Raw genomic sequence first — 20,974 nt, 5'->3', positions numbered from 1 at the left:
ACGAAGATTAGCATTCTACACTCAGTGTTCAAATGGAGAATATAATTTAAAAAATGGATTGGCCATTTCTGGGTGTTGACAGTATCAGTGCGGCATGAATGATATAGACCCATGCATGTTTGAAATATGCAAGTGGAAAGTAATACTTTCAACGGTATACTCAAGAGAGGTCACGTGTCATTTAATTGTATGGTTAGCTGCTAAGTACGTGTCATTTAGCTGCTAAGTACTGATAGGAAGTCTGTGTACCTTGGACCGTCACGAAGAATCTGAGATAAAGTCGGGGGACTCGTGATGGCGTTCGTGAAGACAGCGAGTATAATAGGTCACATAACCATGTAAACGAACAGACTGAACCTTTTAATGCTTCCCTTTACCCAACTCATCATCACCAGAAGACGACACAACATTATTATCAATGGTAGCGGAGGCTTCTCTAACAGCGGAAGTAGACTCATTCGTTTCACTTGGCACAGTCACAACATAATCTTGTGAAGGAGACCCAACATCATTGGGTGGAGTAATCTCACTCACCGCATGTTGTTCACGAACAGCAAGAGCACTCCCCCTGTCGTCATGTGTAGGTAAAAGACGTACCAACCAGTCATCATCATTAACATTTTCACTAGTAGAAGATAAGTGCGGTGGTTGATAATCTCCTGTCCATGAAGCTAAAGAAAACTCATCCTCTTGAAAAATCACATCCCGAGATACGAAAAACTCTTTGGTTTCAAGATCATACACTTTCCAACCTTTCTTGCCGAAAAGGTAGTCCACAAAGATACATTTTCTGACTCCGCCTCTCCAACTTTATCCTTATCACGATCACGTCATGCGTGGCTACTCCGCAACAAGACAGCTCTAAACACTTTGATACGATCATAAGACGGATTTTCTCCATAAAGGAGCTCATACATAGCACAATTTTGAAGTACCTTCGTAGGAGTCTTATTGATGAGATATGTAGTTGTTAGAATTGCTTCTCCCCAAAAAACAAACCGAGAGACTAGCTTTAAAAAGAAGAGACCGAGCAACGTTCAAATATAATGATGCTTTCTTTCCACACGTTCATTTTGCTGCGGAGTAGCCACACATGACGTTGGATGAACAATGTTTTTGCTCTTAAAAAACTTTGTAAGACACATAAACTCAGTGCCATTGTCGCTTCGGACCATACGAAATGGATTATCAAACTGTCTTTCAGTATACTGTATGCGCAAAAGTTCTCAAGGATTTGGCGAACTTCTGATTTTTCTAGCAAAATGTGTGTCCACGCCGCTCTAGAAAAATCGTCTATGATGGTGAAAAATATACAGCTCCACACGAAGCCGAAACACGATATGGACCCCAAAATATACAGCTTCTTCCTGATCACAACTAGTATTTCTTTTTCTTTTTTTTCTCAACTTTCAAGTTTGTAAGTGCATAACTCTAAAGATATGCCTCTCTTTTTGTTGTTGATCTTTACAGCTCAGTTATATTGCGTATTCAGGGAAAAGACGCTGCAGAGAAGGTGCCTGAACTTAATGGCATCGTCATCGGGGGACGCAAATTAGATGTTCGTCTTCTTTCTGGACTGAACAAATCCACCCGCCACCAGCGCCGCTTACGTGGCGGCCTCATTTGTGGCCGCAGATACTTCCCAAAGGTGCATAAAGTTTGATTCTTGATTCTTTGGTAACTAAGTTTATACTTTCGGGTTTATCTTAGATGATGAAGTCTAAGCCCTCTCCTGAGTAAGAAAGAGCCTCTCTTAGAAGGAGAAAGTAATAGACAGATCTCTTTGGTGTGTGTTTTCTGTCTAGATGTGATAAGATACGATGCAGTCTCTCTCTTTTAGTTGTTATATGCTTCCCTTGTGGATGTTAAAATAAACTCGATATTTCCTGCTGTCATTATTAGTAAGTATGATATTTTTATGTGTGGATGTTCAAACTAAAGCTCATTATTATCCGCCTTCATTGTTATTTGTTACCCACCAATGAGTAATCCCATACCGTTGATAGGCAAAATAACCGAATCCAATGAATCGACTTTAACATATACAGAGTTCAAGATCCAAGGTCCCAGATTAGACGACGGCGTTTCGAGCTATTGAGGTCCCTATAATCTTACAAAACAACTATTCAGCCTACATTAGATTTCGAGCTCACAAAACAACTTCTCAGCCTAAGTAGATCCCCAGCTCATAATTTTTTTTTTTGACCCCTATAACACAAAATCCTAGTTCCCCCACGGGTACTCTAAAGTCGTAAAGAGTAGTATATGTGGGGATCATTTGTAAATTTCTCGGGTCGTTTTGGTTTGATTGATTTTTGTGTATATACCCGGTTATGTTACTCTTTTTTATCTAAACCGATGACTCAATACCCAAACTCTTGTTTCTTGCGCAACTAGGTAATTAGTCGACGCAGTGGTTGTGTGGTTGTATGCATAATAGTTTTGATTATATTTCTTAAATTTTCTTAAACTAAAATATTGTTTTATTAATGTATCATCTCAAAAAAATTACACTAATGTATGCATCTCAAAAAAATTTATAGTAATTTCTCAAAATAACACTTCTGTCAACATTTTTTGGTATGGTTATTTGTTATACAAAATTTAAAATATATAAAATTTTCTATAAATAAAAAATTAACCAATACTACAAAAAAAATATTACAAATTGATTAGCTATATTAATATAAATAACAATATAGAAATTTAAACATTTTCCTAATATGAGAGAATCTATGTTTATGATCATGTTTTATAGAGGTTAAACATTGATTTAAAGATTTTTTCTTAATGATATTGTAAACATAAGACTGTATAGTATAGTAATATTGAATCAAATAAAATTATCATAAAATTTAGTAACTACGTATAAAATTATTGTATATAGCATATTCCTCATTTCAAAGTTTAAAGCAATTAAAATAATTAAAAAAAATATTAAAATTTTACCAAAAACATTTTTTCTTGAAAGATAAATATATTAGTTGGAGGAATGAATGTAAAATTATTGGGTATGAGTTACATTTGAGTTAAATGTAGAGTTAAATGCCTTTAAAAGTGGGTTAATTATAAATAAATATTTTAATTTATTTTTATATTAAAAGAAAGGGAATACCAAGTGACTCAATCAAAATTTAAACTTAAACTTTTTGATTGTTTTGTTGATATAAACTCAACACTCACACATAATATTCCAAATTGAAAATATTACTTTTGAAATGACAAACTAAATTAGTTTTTAAAAAAAATTATATGAACTTCAATTTAATTTTTTTTAAAACCCCAAGAATAACTTCAATCCTTTTGTTTTTTTTGTTTTTCACTCATCAATTTAATTTATAGTAAGAAAGCAAATAAAGAAAAATAGAAAGTATTAAATGAAAATCAACCAATAAGAAGAGAGTGAAACCTTACTTATATATATATATATATATATATATATATATTTATCTAGAGGATCACAAAACAAAATAGACTTTACAAAATAAAATAGACTTTATAAATGGATAATTATATTGATCATTCTAAATTATTATAAATGATACATGAATATGTGAGATAACCAGAGTACATAATAGAGAATTAGAGATGAATCTTTTCAACTTCATGACCTTATTGTGTGGTGAATATTGTAAGAGTATGAAAAATAATGACTTATAAGATGCTAATCTAAAATAGATAATGAAGATAAACCTTTTAAAACAGATTCTCAAATAAACTTGATTCTTTGTTAAAACCAACAAATGTGAATTTAAATTTAGCTATGGAAATTTTAAAAATAAATATGAATAGATTAGAAAGGCAAGAAATATAAAAGAAATATTTTATTTTTATATAAATAAAATAAAAATTGAAAAAAATGTTAATTATATATAATACTTTCTAAATTAAAATATAGAATCAAGCTCTTACAACACATATTAGATATAACAACATTTGATATTGGTGAGAAAGGAGGAGAGAATAATTACTTATAAGATGATAATCCAAATTAGATAATGGAGATGAATCTTTAAAGATAAAAACAATGTAAAATATATATATATATATATATATATATATATATATATATATATATATATATCATGTACTCTAAAATTAAAATTTAGCATTAAAATTTTACAATGATATTTCATTTGGTTTTTTGTAACCCTTACAACAAAAATAAGAAATTGAAAACATTAAAAAAAAAAAATTATTTGAGATATTGTGGAAGAGAATGAAAGAAGTGGAAGAGAATGAGAGAATGTGAAAATGAGAAAGTAAAAAATATGAGAGAATGAGGCAATGATTATTTATATGATAAGAATTGATGGAAGTTACATTTAGAATTATTGGAGTTACAAATATTATTTATTGTGTTTGAATAAAATTGAGTGGTGGAATATGATTAATGCATAATTTATTTTATTTTCAGTTATAATTTTATTTTAATGTATGAATTAAATGTATTGTGTTAATTGGATCTTAAATATTATTTAAAGCAATTAAACAATTAGAAAGCAAAAAAAAAAAATAGAAAGTATTAAATGAAAATCAACCAATAAGAAGAGAGTGAAACCTTACTTTTATATATATGATGATTTGTTTGAATGAAAATGAATGAGAAAAATAGTCAATTCATAATTTATGTAATTGCAGTTACAATTTAGTAGTATAGTGTGGATTTAAAGTATAGATTAATATACATTATTATATTTTTATTTAATTAAAAATAACTATTCTTTAAAAAAGAATGGATCTCTTGGATCATGTAGAATGGTCTATGATCGGGTAGAATGGTCCTTTATTGAGTCATTACTGCAGAAATTTGGTTTTAGTGACAAATAGATCTCTTGGATTATGTGGTGTGTGACATCAGTTGAATATAGTGTTTTGTTAAATGGTCAACCCCGTGGGTCCATAGTACCGGCTAGAGGACTCCGGCAGGGAGATCCCTTGTCATCTTATCTTTTTATCCTCTGTACGGAGGTCCTTATTGCAAATTTACGGAAGGCGGAAAGGTCTAAACTTATCACGGGGATTAAAGTCTCCACTGCGTGCCCGACAATTTCACATTTACTGTTTGCAGATGATAGTCTGTTTTTCTGTCGGGCCACAAAGGAGCAGTGTGAAGTTATTCTGGGGATTCTAAGGGAATATGAACGTATTTCTGGACAGAGGATAAACTTCCAGAAATCCTCAGTTCAATTTGGACATACAGTAGATGCGGGAGTGCGTGAAGATTTAAAAGGTATTCTGGGCATTACTACTTTAGGTGGTATGAGCTCCTATTTGGGAATCCCAGAAAGTCTTGGTGGGTCGAAAACCAATATATTCTCTTTCGTCCAAGATCGGTTACAAAAACGGGCTGGTGGCTGGCCTGCCAGGTTACTATCCCGGGGAGGGAAAGAGGTTATGATCAAATCGGTTGCAACCGTTGTCCCGACCTTTGTCATGTCCTGTTTTAGAATTCCGAAAACAGTTACACGGAAACTTACGAGTGCCATCTCTAATTTTTGGTGGTGCTCTTCGGGAGAAACTCGGGGTTTACACTGGATTGCCTGGGACAGGCTGTGTGCTGACAAGACGGAAGGTGGTTTGGGTTTTAGGTGTCTGGATGATTTCAATACCGCACTGCTGGCTAAGCAACTTTGGCGGTTGATCTCAGTTCCAGATTCCTTATTTGCAAAGGTCTTCAAAGGACGTTATTATAGGCATTCTGATCCATTGGATCCTATTAAATCTTATTTCCCATATTATGGATGGCGTAGTTTGATTTCTGCTCGCTCTCTGGTGAACAAAGGACTCATTAAACGGGTAGGAACTGGGGCCTCCATTTCAGTATGGTCAGACCCTTGGATACCTGCTCAATCCCCGAGACCAGCATTGTGTTCAGGATCGCCAGTTGATCCAACACTCCGAGTTGAAAATTTCATTAACAGGACTTCACGTTCCTGGGATTTGGCATTGCTTTCGGCTTCGTTCGAGGCGGAGGATGTAGCCCTTATTTCTGCATTACCCCTTGGCAATCTTTCCACACCGGATAGTTTGGGGTGGCATTTGACTAAAACCGGTGTTTATACTGTTAAATCAGGATATCAAGCTTTGCGGCAGAAACCAGAAAGTGGTCTCCCCATTTCCGGTCCCAATATTATCCCTCTACAGACATTTGTTTGGCAAATTCGATGCCCACCAAAACTCAGACATTTTCTGTGGCAAGCAATTACAGGTTGCATGGCAACCACAGCTAATCTCCGACGCCGTGGATTAAGTTGTGATATGGAATGCACAATTTGTGAGGGACGGAGGAGACAGTTAATCATGCTCTCTTTTTATGTCCTCCGGCTAGGCAGGTTTGGGGGCTGTCCCAGTTCCCGACCTCTTCGGGCTGCTTCCCATCGGACTCTGTATATGATAATATGGACTCCTTATTCTGGAGGTTTCAAGACATTCCTTCGGTAGACATGTTCCCATGGATTCTATGGTATATCTGGAAGGCCCGAAATGATAAATTATTCAGTAATTTGGACTCCAACCCGGTAGCAATTATACGGTTGGTGGAGGAGGAATCCAGACTTTGGTCTTCAGCTCAGGACGATCTGCCGGGATCTCTCCCTTCTAGTATCCCTCGGCCTCCATCTAGAGTTATGACTCAGACTTGTAACACAGGTCATGGCTTTGGGTCTAGTCATCAATGCTTTGTAGATGGCTCTTGGAAGGCGACTGATCAGTTTATGGCTAGAGGATGGTATTGCATTTCTCCGGTGGGAGAATTTCCCACCATGGGTGCATCTAATTCTCGCCGTAGCTTGTTGCCACTACATGCAGAGGTAGAGGCCCTTGTCTGGGCAATGAGATGTATGATTGGTGCTGACAACGAGAAAGTCGTCTTTCTCACAGACTGTTCTGATTTGGTGAAGATGGTTTCCTCGCCTTCCGAATGGCCTGCTTTCAAGACATACCTGGACGCTATCGAAGAAGATAAAGGGGAATTTTTGTCTTTCTCTCTAGTTCAGGTACCAAGATCACAAAATGGTAGAGCAGACAAACTGGCGCGTCGAGCTAGAGTGGAATCGCTTCCAATCACCTTTGTGAACAATTTCCCTTTTAATTGGCTCGTTTGAGTCAATCTTGTAATTTGTTGGCAAAAAAAAAAAAGAATGATAAATTGACCAATAAGGAGAGAGTGAAACCTTACTTTTATGTATATGATTATGAGATAAACAAACACCAGCACAAACAAAGGAACTCAGAACAGAAACAGAGGGCATAATATAAAACATAAAACAGAGGAATTCAAGAAACATAGATCTTAGTCTACCATGAGTATCAATCACATCACATAATAAAGATATGTTTAAGATTAAAGAACAGTTAAGAGATTGAAAAGCATTTCGCAGCTGCATCTTTTACAAAGACCGACTCTTCCACTTAACTTCTATTTGTTTGCTGGAATTTGCATCTCCCAATTTGCCAATCTTTCCAAGAAAGACTGCACTGGGATGTCAATGACTTCCCAGTCATCACCGATGGTGGAGGAACACTGAAAATGTATGAGTGCTTAAGTAGATACAAAGTCAAGTTAGACGAAACAAACAAAAAGACTCTTAAGAGAAGAAAATTTACCGGTTGTTGAGCAAGAAACTTGTCTTCTTTGACTTCTGGAGCAAGTGCTGACTCGTCATGTACAGGCAATGGTGGAGGAGGAAACGTTCTAGCTGGCATAGCTGGTGGTGGAGAAACTTGAAACTGAGAAAACTGAGGTATCAGTGGAGGAGGGTGCACAAGCGTACCAGGCTGCATTTGTGTTGAAAGGTGTTGAGGACGCTCAAGATGGAGTTGTGCTTCACCTACAACACGCTCGTGACTAGCTGGAGCATCATATTGGTTAACCTGAGCTCCACCTTGTTTCTGAGCACGGTAGTTTGTAAGCTTGAGATGGTAAAAGGCGTGATAAGGGTCTGAGCTCCACATAAAGTTGAATCTCGCATCATTTATATTAAGGGCCATGACCTTTCTCTCAATCTCCAACCCGTTCTTGGAAATCAAAAGTGCAGTTTCCTCGACAAGTCTTCTGATTTCTAGAGGTGGCTCACTGATTGCCACACTCGGCGGAAATCTATTTGGAAACATTCTACGCGATATGAAATCATTACGTGGTCCATGTGGTGCAGGTTGCATCATCCCATAATTAGGTTGAGGAACTTGAAGATTAGCTGAGGCGTTAGGACCTGAGCTCCTGAATCTTGCATCACTCACATTATTTGCCATGACCCGCCGCCGGAGATCCGCCTGACCTTGATTTGAATTGGACAACATGATTTGAGACAGAAACTAGAAACACCGTACCTCAGCGGGGAGGGAATAGCTCCGCCGCAACTTGGTGACCTAAAGCTTGGGAACCAAGGAAACGAAGAAGAAAACCTAGAAAAAATATCAACTATGAGCCCTAAAGCTACTATTTATAACGAAACTCGTTCGGCCGTTTTCTAATGGGCCTTAATCAATTAAGCTTATAATTTCAGAATATTATGTCTTAGCAATGACTTATTCTTTAATTGCCGGATATTACGTTTAACATTATTTTTCTATGATTTGATCAAATTTTAGCTAACAGATCACAGATGGGACTGGATTAGTCAATATATACAACAACCCTAGTGAAGAAGACTCACACAAGTGAAGCCGCAGCAACCATCAGTGATTAAGAGTAACTGGATTGATACGTAAGAAGATCTGATCAAACCATAAGGTTCTTCTGGTTAATAGACATGAACCATTGTTAGATTTGATCTACTAATACAAACTAAAATAGGTCGATAGCTTCTCCAATCAAGACATCTTTCACCACCCAATCATATAATCAAACTCATTAACACTTTTTGTAAATTTTGTAATTAAGCAGGAATAATCTTAGGACCAATCTCTAAATCGTTGTCAAGGATTGGTCGTGTCAAGATCATCAGGATCTGACGCACTCTTTATGGCCTTAGTGCTTCTTCTATGTTATTTCTTCGTGTGGAAAATGAGTTATGTTGCGATCTTCATCTGCCTTAAAGACAGATACGCGAGGAGGCGATAACCGAAAACCATGACAATGAGTGCAACTACTTCAGTTAGTCCACTGTCTATTCTCATCCCGTTGATGGATTCAGCTAAGTCCTGATATTGAACTTTTAGAAGAAGCTTGTAGGTGTGGTAATTGAAAGATAGATAACGTATCCACGAGATGAAAACCGGCACTTTCTGTGAAAAGAGACAAGGAGATCAATAAAACAGAGGAAATCAAGAAACAGAGAAAGTTAAAAACAGAGGAAATCAAGAAACAGAGGACTTGCCTTGACAAAGAATCCTCCTGCAAGCATGAATGTCATGACTGTTACTGAAGCTAAAGTCGTAGCCTTCTTTAAATCCATTAAAACGGCACCAATAGCAAGTCCGAGTCCCTAACAACGAGAACCATAATCAGCATTATGATTAAACTTTTACTTGTAGTGTTTTTTATAATTTTGAACTGTATATACCTGAGCTGCAATGATGCAAAGGAAGACAGTGAGCATGCTCAAGAAGAAGGGATATGGGCTGACGCGAAGACCTGTCATGAAATAGACGACAAGAAGGAAGAGGGAAGGTAGAATAAAGTCGAGAGGGAGATCACTTGTGGTCCGAGCTAGGAAATATGCGCTTAGTTTATACATATCCGCTGCTCTCTCCTTATTCAACATCGCTCGCTCTTGCGGAAACGCAAATATTGCTGTGAAAACAGGGAAGAATCCCCAAAAAACAGCTATGAAGAAGAGCAAACCGGCCTGCAAGAAGAAAAAAAAGCATAGGAGTTTCATCCTCGTTGCAGTAAAAACCTAGTTTCTCAAACCAATAACACACCTGATCTTGTAGTCCTCTTGAAGTTCGAATGTCCGACTGCCACCAGAGAAGCCCTAAAATGACAGCTGTGGAAAGAACTTGTGTAACACGCAACCAGCTGAAGTACTCGTGTCGCCGTTCTTTGAGTCCTCTGCAGAACAGTATGCAATATTGCTCCCACCAGCCAGCTCCCCATTGGCGCTTTAGATGCAAACTTTTGGCCTTAGCTTCTTCGTTGAGTGGCACAGGATCCATTAGTTTCTTCTTCTCCTGTTCTGCAACCCGAGTCTCGTATGCCTCCACAAGATACTGCTTACAATATTTCAATATATATATCAGAACTTAATACGGTTTCAGGTAATCTTAATATGCTAGGAATGTTAGTTGTTGTTTCTATAATAACCTCATGAACAGCAGCTGGAGAAGGCTTGCCAGTTTGTGTTTCTCTACCTGAATTACCAACTTGAACTCTATCATCTAGCTCAGAAGGCACAGAGATATCATTGATGTTACCGTTGGCTAGATCGAGCAAAAACTCTGCAGGGTTCATGGCGATAAGAGGAGAGCATCCAATGGAAGAGAAGTAATCCAAAGCTTCTGATGATTTTCCAAAGTATAGAAGACTTCCTCTTCCCAATAGAATCAACTTGTCAAATCTATGGAAGAGCCTACTCGAGGGTTGATGTATCGTTGTGATCACTGTTTTCCCCGCCTGTTCCCAACACATTTTCCTCAAGATTCAGACAAAAATCAAAGCAAAATATACAAATCGTCTGAAGAAAACAAAGAAAGCAAACAAACATCGGAGATGTCGTGGAGCATCTGAATGGTTCTAAGAGCAGTAGTGGAATCTAAACCAGAGGTTGGTTCATCGAGAAGTAATAGAGAAGGATTAATGATAATTTCGTTTCCAATAGAAACTCTTTTCCTCTCTCCACCTGATACACCACGCACGAATGCCCCTCCAATCATAGTGTCTTGGCACCTAAAACCATGCAAGTTATTAAAATAAAGACCACGATTTTGTAACCTAACTCTTGTTATGTTGTAAGTTGTAACCTAATTAAAGATTCAACATACCTCTCCAAACCCAACTCTTGGATAACATCTAAAGCTCGTTGCTCCTTCTGCTCTCTCGTTAGAGTCTTGGATAACCGCAGACGAGCAGCGTAGGTTAGCGTTTCTTTCACGGTAAGATGAGGAAACAGAACATCATCTTGAGTCACAAATCCAATCCTACCACAAAAACCAAGAACCAATTGTTAAGTCTCCATGTTTATTCTTACAACGGAGTGTGAGAGTTTTAGGGCAAAAAAATACTAACCTGCTTTTCAAGAATTTAGAGTAAGGCTTGTCGTTGTAAGTAACAGAGCCTCCGGTAGAGGATTGAGAGATTCGGCCAGCGAGCAAGCTAAGAAGAGTTGTTTTGCCACTCCCTGAAGGTCCCATGAGAGCAAGAACTTCACCAGGATTCACACTCCCAGTTATCCCAGTTAATATCTCTTTCTCCACAGATGAAGTCATTTTCTTTATTACCACTTTGTATGTAACTTCCTTGAACTACATCAATTTCACACACACACACAAAAAAAAAAAACACCACTAAGTCTTGATCGATTACCTCACTCATGAAATAAAACCTAGCTATTTTGAGAAATCTTATTAAACATTTTCACTTCTTCCCCCCTTTATTTGTCTAATCTTAAAACTATGTATATGTGAAGTCTTGTACACAAATTTCATGTAAGATGAGATCATGTACAAGACTTTTGAACCTGATGAAAAGTAGATACAGAGAATGAGAGACAATTGTGTGCTATTCTTTTGCTGATCTCCTCTCAGTGCCTGTGCAAACAGAGAAGATCAGTACCAAAAGAGATCAATCCGGCCCTTACGCAAAAACCACTAACTACGTCAATCCAAATTTCTAACATTTCTCTTTGTAAGAACCCCATCTGTTTTTTTAATTTCTCTCTTCTTCCTCTGCTTTGGATATATGAGTATTTTACCTTGAGAAAGATGGGTAATGTTGGTTCTGCTTGAAACTTAGGCCTCTTCTTTCCCGCTTCAATATCTTCCGCTGAAACAGTTAGGTTATACCGTTGATTCATCGTTGCTCAATAAATTATATTAAAACAAAAAAAAGCCAGGGACTCAGTGAATGAATCTTTAAGTAGGTGAATGTTAACAGTTAACACCAAAGCACACTATATGGTAAGTGAGCTTATAATATACGATGTGTAAAACTATATGTTGGCCAATCTTTGTCAGCCTACTAAACGTCTTTTACGTATACGTAAGATTTGGACTTTGGAGGTACATCATTTGCAGATTACAACAGACCAAACGCTTAATAACTCCAAAATCAGGACCCACAATTTTGACTAATTAGTAGAGATACATTGACTTGTTCTCACCAATTTTTAACCTACTTAGTCATAAAAAGCTGTTAAGTTGGTGAATCAATCACGACGTGACGTTTACATATCACTAGCTAGTTTCTATTTTGTTCCTTTTTCCGCTACGTACGTCTTAATTTGTTTAGTTACGTAAGTTTCTACCTATATAAGTATAGTAGTATGTACTTAATACAAAAAAATTGTATCATTAAGTGAGAATAATGCAGAATAAGTGTACAACTATGATTGTCTGATGGTTATCAAAACAAATAGTACAACTTCGAATTTTATGACAATCACTAGTGGTGACTTATTGACTTTTATTAAAACAAATGCTCAGATTGATCAACATATATAAGAAAACAAACAAAAGTACAATATTAACTTTAAACATCCGTTGTAAGTGGCCGTAGGCATATGATGCATCTTTAACAAAAAACAATTAGTACTATTTCTTTAAAAACAATATCGGGCATTTGGAAGCACTTAATTATCTATCTTTTTTGAATATGGGGCCAACATCATAAGATTCAAAGAATAGTTTTGCACTCTCGAGTTTATGTCATGTGTGGTAATATAGAATTAAAAGTAAGTTAAACAAATACTATCGCTTTAAACCAGCCCTTTTAAACCACTGGGATTGACCAAATAAAATATTTAATACGACAAAGATATTAATGCTTTTCTCATTACATATTAAAAGTTTGCCTATATAAATATAAATATATATTAATTGCAGCACCACCAAATTTGCAAATGAAAAGAAAAAGAAAGTGAAAAGAAAATAAGTGGTGGGAGTTTCTTTTTGCACGAGAAAGAGAACACGTGGAGTAAATTAGAAGGCTCAACAGTTTTTGTATCTCTCTGTTAAATAATTTATCCAACTCTCTAATGCAAAAAAGGCAAAGCGACGCACACCAATCATGTATCCGTTGTTATCATATCATTTAATTTTTGCATGTCTTAATGACCATACTACCCTCTAAGCATGGGAACATCGTAACTTAATATGACGAAAGTATCCTTAGGATGAGTTCACACGACTTACGTATCATCTCGTCGTCGCTGAATGGTTTCGAGTCGGAGATTTCCTCCGGCGGCATAGCGAACCCGGTGAACGAAAACGAAAGCCCCAGCGATGCGCTAGAAGCACGACTCAGAGCCGCACCGCTGCTCACTTCCTCTAGCTCGAGTTTAAGCTGAGCGCTCCTCGACTTCCTTATGTGTGTTCCGGCTCCGCCACTCCTCCCTGGAGATGCCCCCATCATCAGCCTCCTGCTTGATTTCCTTGACAACGTACCTCCTCCTCCAACGGCTGCTGGAGCCGTCGCAGGGATACCGTTAGCGTCCATGGAGCCGTGAGGTGATTTGATGGCTGCGGCCACCGACTCATATAGCTGCTCCGATCGTGTTCGTGCTAAACCGGTGGCCAACGGTGGCTTTTCCATTGACATTATGGCGTTTCCTAGAACTGCCGACGACAAACCATAAATCATAATCCATATTAACAAATTTGTTTACGTTCAATATGATATATTTGAATGGAATATATATAAAACAAAATGAACATTTGATACCAATTACAGGAATAGATAAGATATAAATAGATACAAGAAAACAGGAATGACTATAAGAAGATGGATAGAATCGATACCTTTGGGGAACTAAAAGATAAAAAGTGTGTGTTCCACTGTTTGAAAGAGGTTTGTTTTTATGGTAGAGACGATGTTAAAGCTTGAAACTTGTGACACCCTTTCTAAGCTGCTTCTTCAACCTTCTTTATATAGTCGCATTTATGAGTGGCTCAACTCCAATTACGATAATACCCTAATGTTCAACTTTTCATATTGTAATTTTTTTTTTCTTGAATCGTCGAGTGGTTTTTTCTAGTCCGTGTACATCTCTTGATATTAGGACTAGGATAACGGATTACGATACCATTTAGTTGACGTTAGCAGTTTTTTTCTAAAGTATTAATAAAACATCTTATTGATGTTAATTAGCAGTTTTTTTTTTTTTTGTCAACCAGTCACGACGACTGACCGGTCCATTAGCCAAATTCCTATATTCGTAGGAGCCGAGACTCAATCTCGGGTGTGATGGTATCTTCTACAAATATACTTACCTGCTGCCAATGCACTAAGTTCATTTCACTAGCCGTTTTTTTCTAAAGTATCAATAAAAACATCTTTAATATTAACATCCTTCTGTTTCGTAAGAAACATAATTTAATATTGCATACCATTTTTAAAAAAATTATACAGTATCCTTTATAAATACACTACAAACTTTTTTCCTAATAAATAAAGTAAAATAATATAAATAAATTAGAGAATTAGTTTTTAAAATTGTACTGAAAATAAAAAACGATATTATGTGGAACAAAAAGAAAATCTTATTATTATTTTTTTTTTGTGTAAAACTGAAAGAATATTTAAATTGAGATATAATGATACCAAACTTATCATTTATAAGCATTAAAACGATTTGCAGTTAACTCTAATTAAATATTGACATTAATTTTAATTATTTTCGTTAAATATTGGTTTGAGCTAGCTAGGTTTGCATTGAGAGTAAAACCGATCACAATTCTCAAAGTTTTGTACCAAATGGGCGATAGATTAGTGAAGTAGTATTACGTTGGTGTACATTATACTTCGAGTTTTAGTATCATCAACCGTTTAGACTCGGTCACTCGGATCTCTAAAAATGTACGGAATTCGGTCTTGAATTTGGAAATCATTTTTAAAATAGCTTGAATTTGTCTAACAAAACATCATGATTAAAATCAAAACGACATGCCTAAATCTGGCTTCAATATCCTAATGACTAAAACCATGCACAGTTTCTAACCATTATAAAGATTACACTCTGATCATCATGCGTATATACGTTTTTTGTGTGTTTACATTTCAAAATATTAAGATGAATTCATCATATTCGTATTGTAGCGCTGAGCCGCTGAGTATAATCACTTGACGAGTAATAGCGATAGTTTGCGGACACGATGTTTCCAGCTATGTATGAAGCTTCCTAACATCCTGACCGTACACGTGGTGGGACATACGAATATCATAATATATACATGTTTTCTCGTAAGTTGAATACTTAAGCAGTTGTAGTAATCAATTATTGTCTCGGTTCCTCTTTTGGAACGACATAATTCGTGATTAGAAATGTACCAATTAACATGGAATCATTTTCAGATTATCTCGATTATGTGACATTTATGCATTGGTTTCTTTCATAATTTCACCTGTAATAAAGATACGGAAATCATCTGACTATTTGTTGTTGTTGATTAACTATGATTCAATCTCATATAATTATTTGAGTCGTCTAGTTACCCCTTTTCATTGCATGAAATTGAAACATAACACAATAATTTAAAAGAAAATAATGAAAATATTGTTGGCGAACGGAACCAATTCCTCTTTAGATGTAATAATGGGAGCATTTCAAACCCAACTCTGCCACTACTAGGGGATTTGCTATATTATAAAGAATATTTAATCAATATCTACAAAAATATTTAACTTAAAAAGGAAAGGTTGAATTTGTTTGAAAAAATTCCGGTACTTAATAAAAATGGTAGTTCATGTATCCTTTTTTTCTTCCTACAATTATGTTGAAAACAAAATGCTATATGCTATTCAAATTTTAATTTCAAAGTGAATGAGACATGCATGTCCAATTTCCTCTATACAAAATCATCATTGAATAAATCAACCGTAGACGTGTCCGGCCAATTACAAATATACAATCTATTATATATATATATATATACGTACGTATTTGTCCATATTATAATTGTGTTGACATTGGAGAAATTCAAAAGTATCAACAATAGTGATTTTTTTATTTTTTTCCCGACTACAAAACTTTTAGCATTAAATTTTCTTAACCTTATTAGCTTATCAGATTAGCCCTCATGAAAGACAGCAAAAGAAGATAAAATAAAAAGGACAGTTATGTTTTATATATGTTAATATTGTGTGTTTGGAAACTGTAGGAAACTATTGTGAGGCTTTAGTTGAATCTCATGTTACCTACGAGACGGGGCACTTCCTAAAAAGCTGGTTTTGGATGCTTTCTTCCTGCCAAATATGTTTTGTACTCGAAAGCTTTTATCTTATTTTTCTTTTTTTGGTTAGTTTTGAGATTTATTTAGCTTTCGTTACGGATTTTCTTGTACTTATTATCATCACATCTTCGTAATTATTACGTATATATTTGACAATATGGGTTAATCTGACCTCACATTCTTTTCATGCAATCTCAACCGTGTTAACATTACATAATCGATGCGTAATAATTAATTAATACGATAGTGAAGCACATAGAGTGGCCTCTACAGATAGCTTCCGTCAAATAAATTTGACGCCACACGAAAAGATTTACAAGGTACTTAGATATAGGTACTAGATCCAATGTATTGTCCTTGACTCCTTGTATCTAGTTTTGCTCCTTTCGTCATAATAATGTGAAAGCTAATTTTGGAATTTGTATGTATCCCGATCGACAAGAATCAACCGTTAGAGATCTTACAATTTCTGAATCCATGACAAAGAAGGGGAAAAAAAAACTAAACCTAACTATTTGATTGCTATAAGCCTTTCATTTTACTACATCAAATGAAAAGAGGACCCCAAAAAGTACGTATTTGTAGTGATTTGTTTTTGTCAAACCTTTTAGTGATTAGTTTAAATACTGGTGTGTATTAATTGGTTTTTAAAATATGGGATGGTTCGAACCCATGATTGTTTCTGAAGAAGTATTTTCTTTAAAATGGACTATAAATTGACTTACGCCTACCAAATGTACTATAAACAATAAATTCCATGTGAGGTCAACACTACAATTGAATGTATAAATTGGTACGTAATGTGTAAGTGTTTGTACTGCCTCAATGTGTAGTCACGTACAGTGGTGCAAGAAAGCTACGGACAGGTTGTGATTTTGTCAAGGATCGATGTCTTAAATCACAAAAGCCAATAAATGAAGCAGGCCCAACATTTTGTTTTCTTCTTCCTTCTGAAGTGATGAACGGCTTCTACTGATACCTACGTTTTGTTCCTTTGTCATTGGATCCTATAAGTATATGGCCTAAACGTCGTCCATTGTTTGTTTGCGTTTACATGCTATTATAGAGTGTTGGTACTTTTTTACAACGTAAATATTAAACACAAACATAAGAAATTTCTATTTGCGTTTACACGAAAGTATTTCTAACATGAATATAAGGATTGATAAACACAAAGCCAAGAACAAAAAACGTTAATTCCACCCTCGTTGGTGTTTTTTCTTTAGATGTTAGCCAACTCGAATATAAGGATTGTGAATTGTGAAGGTTCAAGCTGATCTTCCTTGACATCAGCTATAGAACGACACATACGTAAATGATCTAATCAAACATTCAATCAAAATATTGTGGTGTAATCACTTTTTTTTTTTTTTTTTTTTTAATTGTATCTATGGAAATCCACGTGCAGTTTTAAGCAAAAATAAAATACACGTTCGATATTAATAGTTTAGAAAAACGATCTGTATCCCCCCAGGAACTTTCATATAGCACCACATCTATCCAGTTTTTAAAATTCGATCTCTGTCTCTCCAGTTCGTAAGTTTCAGTCCAGTATCCCCTTAATTGTAAAGTTCAAAACTTCTGTCCACACATTATGCTAAAATCATGGTTTATCATTGGTTTACTGTTCCGGAAAATACATTAACCGCGTGCCAACAAAATAAAACCGGATTAACCCAGAAATCAACCCAAATCAACCCGATTCAAAACCCGTTAAACAATACCCATTTATCATAAAATCCCCAAAACTGAAAAATCCCCAAATCGAAGAACCCTAGAAACAAAAAAATCTCAATTTCCATGGATTCGAATGAGCTGGAGATGAATGAGATAGTCATTCATAACGAGGCTATTGCTACTGCTACTGGGTCTGTTCCGCCAGAGGAAGGAGGAGAAGGTCAGTCGATCCAAGACGATGAACCCGACGATGAAGATCCAAGAGAGTGAGACGCGTTTGAAATCGAGAAAGCCATAGTGGAGTTTATAGACGAACCATCGATCGTTCATGATGAGTATCCGGACAGTTCAAGTGATGAAGATGATGAAGCTCATCGTGAGAGAAAGCGGAACAACATCAGAAAAGCAGATGGGACTTTATACTATCACCAGACATTCTTCAACGAAATTGCATTTAAGGAAGCTGTACTCGGCCATGCTCTGAAGACTGGATGCAACATCGCACAGTACAGGTATGATAAAACCAAGATTGGATTTAGATGTGATGGAGATGGATGTATTTGGCGCATATAATGTGCAATCACGAAGAAATGTAGGAGGTGGAGGGTGAATAAGTACATTGATAAGCATACATGTAATCCAAATGGAGATTGTGAGATTTTGAAGGTTCATGTTATCTCTAGGTTGTTTCTAGATCAAATCAGAGAAGAACCTGAGTATTTCATGCCAATGAAGATATAACAAATCATTAAAGCGAAATGGAAGATCACTGTATCCATGCCTCAATGTCAAGCTGCAAGGAATAAAGCATTGAGATGGATTGAGAAAGAGTATGATGAGCAGTTTGCAAGGCTCCAAGATTATGCGGCTGAGATACGAGAATCAAACCAAGATTCAACTGTTGAAGTTAACACTGTGAACGATGCAGGGCGTTCTACAAGCAAGGGAACTTCTGTGAAGATGTTGAGAATAACTCAGTCGAGTCATTCAACAACTCCATTTTGAAAGCCAGGGACAAAGCATTTGTGCCAATGCTTGAGACCATAAGGAGTCTTGCGATGGTTAGGATTGCGAAGAGATCTGCCGAATCTCATGATCACAACGGGAGATGCACGCCATATGTGTCTAAGTTCCTTGCCAAATAAATTGAGAAAGCTTTAGAATGCCAGATAAGAAGGAGCACAAACGACAATTACGAAGCTACACTTAGTGGAGTTTCTCATCGGGTAAGCTTGACTGAGAGGACTTGCACTTGTCAGAAATGGCAAATCTGTGGCATTCCTTGTGAGCATGCTTATGGAGTCATGATTGATAGGAAGTTTGAGGTTGAAGACTATGTGTGTTTCTGGTTTCGGACACCTATGTGGAGGAGGAACTACAGAAAAGGCCTTGTTCCACAAAAAGGACCTGCTTATTGGCCATTTACCAACCTCCCTACTGTGCATAGACCACCATCACCACCGCAGCCTGGGAGGAAGAAAGGAAAGGAGAGTAAGAAGGACAAACAGAGGAAAAAAGGATCAAATGAGTCTCCTTCGAAAAAAGCACCTAAAAAGTTGAAAAGGATAATGCATTGTGGTATATGTGGTGAAGCTGGTCACAATTCTAGGTTTCACTCGAAGAAGAAGTCTTCTAAACAGGTTAGTAGGTGTAGTTTTCAATCTACCATGTGTTAAATAGTATGTGAAACTGACTTTTAATTTTGCTTTATCTTGTGTCTTAGACATTTGAACCAGAGACTGCTCAAGGCACTCAAGGCGCTCAAGTGGAACCGTCTCAAGGAGTTGTGATGTCTCAAGGATGATCTAGCAAGGATGAAGGATGAAGGATTAGAAAGTGTTAGATGGGTCTGGTTTTTGTTTTCCCATATGATTAGTATGTTTAACTCGGCTTATGTATTGGTTTTTTGAACCATTTAGGATGTTAACTCGGCTTATGTATTGGTTTTGAACCGTGGATGCATTTTTAGGATGTTTAACTCGGCTTATATATTGGTTTTGAACCATTTGTGCCAATGTCTCTGTTTTGTTTTGTTATTTTTAGGAGGTTAATCACAAGATGACAAGAAACATATCAATTTGGTTTCTCATTAGACATAAAAGAGGACACAACAAGAAGAACATAACACTACCAACAACAACACAATACATAACAAACCCAACAACTACTAGCTAATACATAACAAAACCAACAACTACAAGCCAATCAAGCTATCACTTTACTCAAACCAATCATGATCATACAACCTACAATTACAACAATCATTATTTTCTTGAGACTTGATTTGGTTTCCAACAGTTCTTCTTCTACACTCTCAAAAATCTCTTTCTCTAGATTCATTTGCATCCTCTCAAAAACCATCTTTTGGTGATCCATAATCTCTGTTGTAATCTGGGACACTGTTTGTTCAAGTACAGCCGTTCTGACAGCCAATCTTTCAATCTCATCCAACAATGCTTCGTCAACCCACTTGAAATTGTGGTTATCATCAATGAGCTACAAAAGACAGAGAATTAGAGTGAAATTTGTTAGAAACAATCCAAAAATCAAACACATTACCTTAAGTGATGCAGCATAACCACACCGATAGTAACGACGATATGGATTGGCAACGGACTTTGAAATCAACGCCACGAGACTAGCTCCACACCAACATGTCTTCGGTACACCCACAACTCTTCTTCTCTGTTGGACATTGGATGTTCCACTCGTAGCTCCAGATGAATTGCTCATATTGGAGCTCAGCTGTTGAAAATAGAAATAGAAAATATCGATGAAGAGAGCAAAATTGTGAATTTAGGGATTCTTCTCACTGGGTATAATTTCGGGTTGTGAATAACTTTAATCGGGTCTCACTTTGGTTTACTGTATTCGGTTTTTGGTTTCGCATTGGTTTTATATCATAAACCGTGTAAACCAATGATAAACCACGATTTTAGCATAATATGTGGGCAGAAGTTTCAAACTT

General features: G+C 36.3%; 3 protein-coding genes and 2 pseudogenes across 8 annotated transcripts in view; 3 read left to right on the top strand and 2 right to left on the bottom strand.

Annotated features, from left to right (window-relative positions):
* Positions 1-4,842: 4,842 nt before the first annotated feature.
* LOC104709909 (uncharacterized) lies at positions 4,843-7,106 on the top strand. Its single transcript, XM_010426451.2, has 2 exons — positions 4,843-6,335; positions 6,422-7,106. The coding sequence occupies exons 1-2, from the start codon at positions 4,843-4,845 to the stop codon at positions 7,104-7,106; spliced, it is 2,178 nt and encodes a 725-aa protein (XP_010424753.2).
* A 1,577-nt stretch (positions 7,107-8,683) lies between these two features.
* Positions 8,684-14,198, bottom strand: LOC104708450 (ABC transporter G family member 22). 5 transcript variants are annotated; one of them, XM_087461975.1, is made up of 12 exons: positions 13,900-14,008; positions 13,294-13,716; positions 11,856-11,926; positions 11,622-11,691; positions 11,171-11,406; positions 10,927-11,082; positions 10,648-10,831; positions 10,250-10,558; positions 9,868-10,155; positions 9,507-9,791; positions 9,321-9,428; positions 8,684-9,228 (listed from the first exon to the last, which is right to left on the bottom strand). In XM_087461975.1, exons 5-12 carry the CDS (start codon positions 11,368-11,370, stop codon positions 9,013-9,015), a joined length of 1,746 nt encoding a protein of 581 aa, XP_087318101.1. In that variant the 5' UTR covers positions 11,371-11,406; positions 11,622-11,691; positions 11,856-11,926; positions 13,294-13,716; positions 13,900-14,008; the 3' UTR covers positions 8,684-9,012. The 5 variants fall into 5 exon arrangements, with proteins under 5 accessions (XP_087318101.1, XP_087318099.1, XP_010423326.1 ...); XM_087461973.1 differs by having other exon boundaries at positions 8,684-9,224; positions 9,317-9,428; positions 13,900-14,002; XM_010425024.2 differs by lacking the exon at positions 11,622-11,691 and having other exon boundaries at positions 13,900-14,198.
* A 3,490-nt stretch (positions 14,199-17,688) lies between these two features.
* Positions 17,689-20,974, top strand: part of LOC104768865 (uncharacterized) — a 48,638-nt pseudogene continuing 45,352 nt past the window's right edge. The window contains exon 1 of the transcript XR_015563964.1: positions 17,689-17,731. The product of XR_015563964.1 is annotated as an uncharacterized LOC104768865 (transcript). The remainder of the gene's footprint in view (positions 17,732-20,974) is intronic.
* On the top strand, positions 18,130-19,810 carry LOC147940529 (uncharacterized; annotated as a pseudogene).
* Positions 20,212-20,739, bottom strand: LOC104709908 (uncharacterized protein At4g04775-like). The gene is made up of 2 exons (XM_010426449.1): positions 20,566-20,739; positions 20,212-20,502 (listed from the first exon to the last, which is right to left on the bottom strand). The coding sequence occupies exons 1-2, from the start codon at positions 20,737-20,739 to the stop codon at positions 20,212-20,214; spliced, it is 465 nt and encodes a 154-aa protein (XP_010424751.1).

The sequence above is a fragment of the Camelina sativa genome, chromosome 8, assembly GCF_030686135.1.
Source record: "Camelina sativa cultivar CO46 ecotype springtype chromosome 8, ASM3068613v1".
Classification (NCBI taxonomy): Eukaryota; Viridiplantae; Streptophyta; class Magnoliopsida; order Brassicales; family Brassicaceae; genus Camelina; species Camelina sativa.
The sequence above is the reverse complement of the archived record's forward strand: the minus strand, read 5'-3'. Positions and strand labels throughout refer to the sequence as shown.

Bases quoted from the DNA above. Each gene is read 5' to 3' on its own strand.
- LOC104709908 (XM_010426449.1), bottom strand. From the start codon at position 20,739: ATGAGCAATTCATCTGGAGCTACGAGTGGAACATCCAATGTCCAACAG. The intron at 20,503-20,565 runs GTAATGTGTTTG...TGTCTTTTGTAG, and splicing joins GTTATGCTGCATCACTTAAG to CTCATTGATGATAACCACAA.
- LOC104709909 (XM_010426451.2), top strand. From the start codon at position 4,843: ATGTGGTGTGTGACATCAGTTGAATATAGTGTTTTGTTAAATGGTCAA. The intron at 6,336-6,421 runs GTTTGGGGGCTG...CTTATTCTGGAG, and splicing joins TATGTCCTCCGGCTAGGCAG to GTTTCAAGACATTCCTTCGG.
- LOC104708450 (XM_010425024.2), bottom strand. From the start codon at position 13,699: ATGTCAATGGAAAAGCCACCGTTGGCCACCGGTTTAGCACGAACACGA. The intron at 9,792-9,867 runs GTGTGTTATTGG...TTCTTCTTGCAG, and splicing joins CAAGAGGACTACAAGATCAG to GCCGGTTTGCTCTTCTTCAT. The intron at 9,429-9,506 runs GTATATACAGTT...TCTCGTTGTTAG, and splicing joins TTTGCATCATTGCAGCTCAG to GGACTCGGACTTGCTATTGG.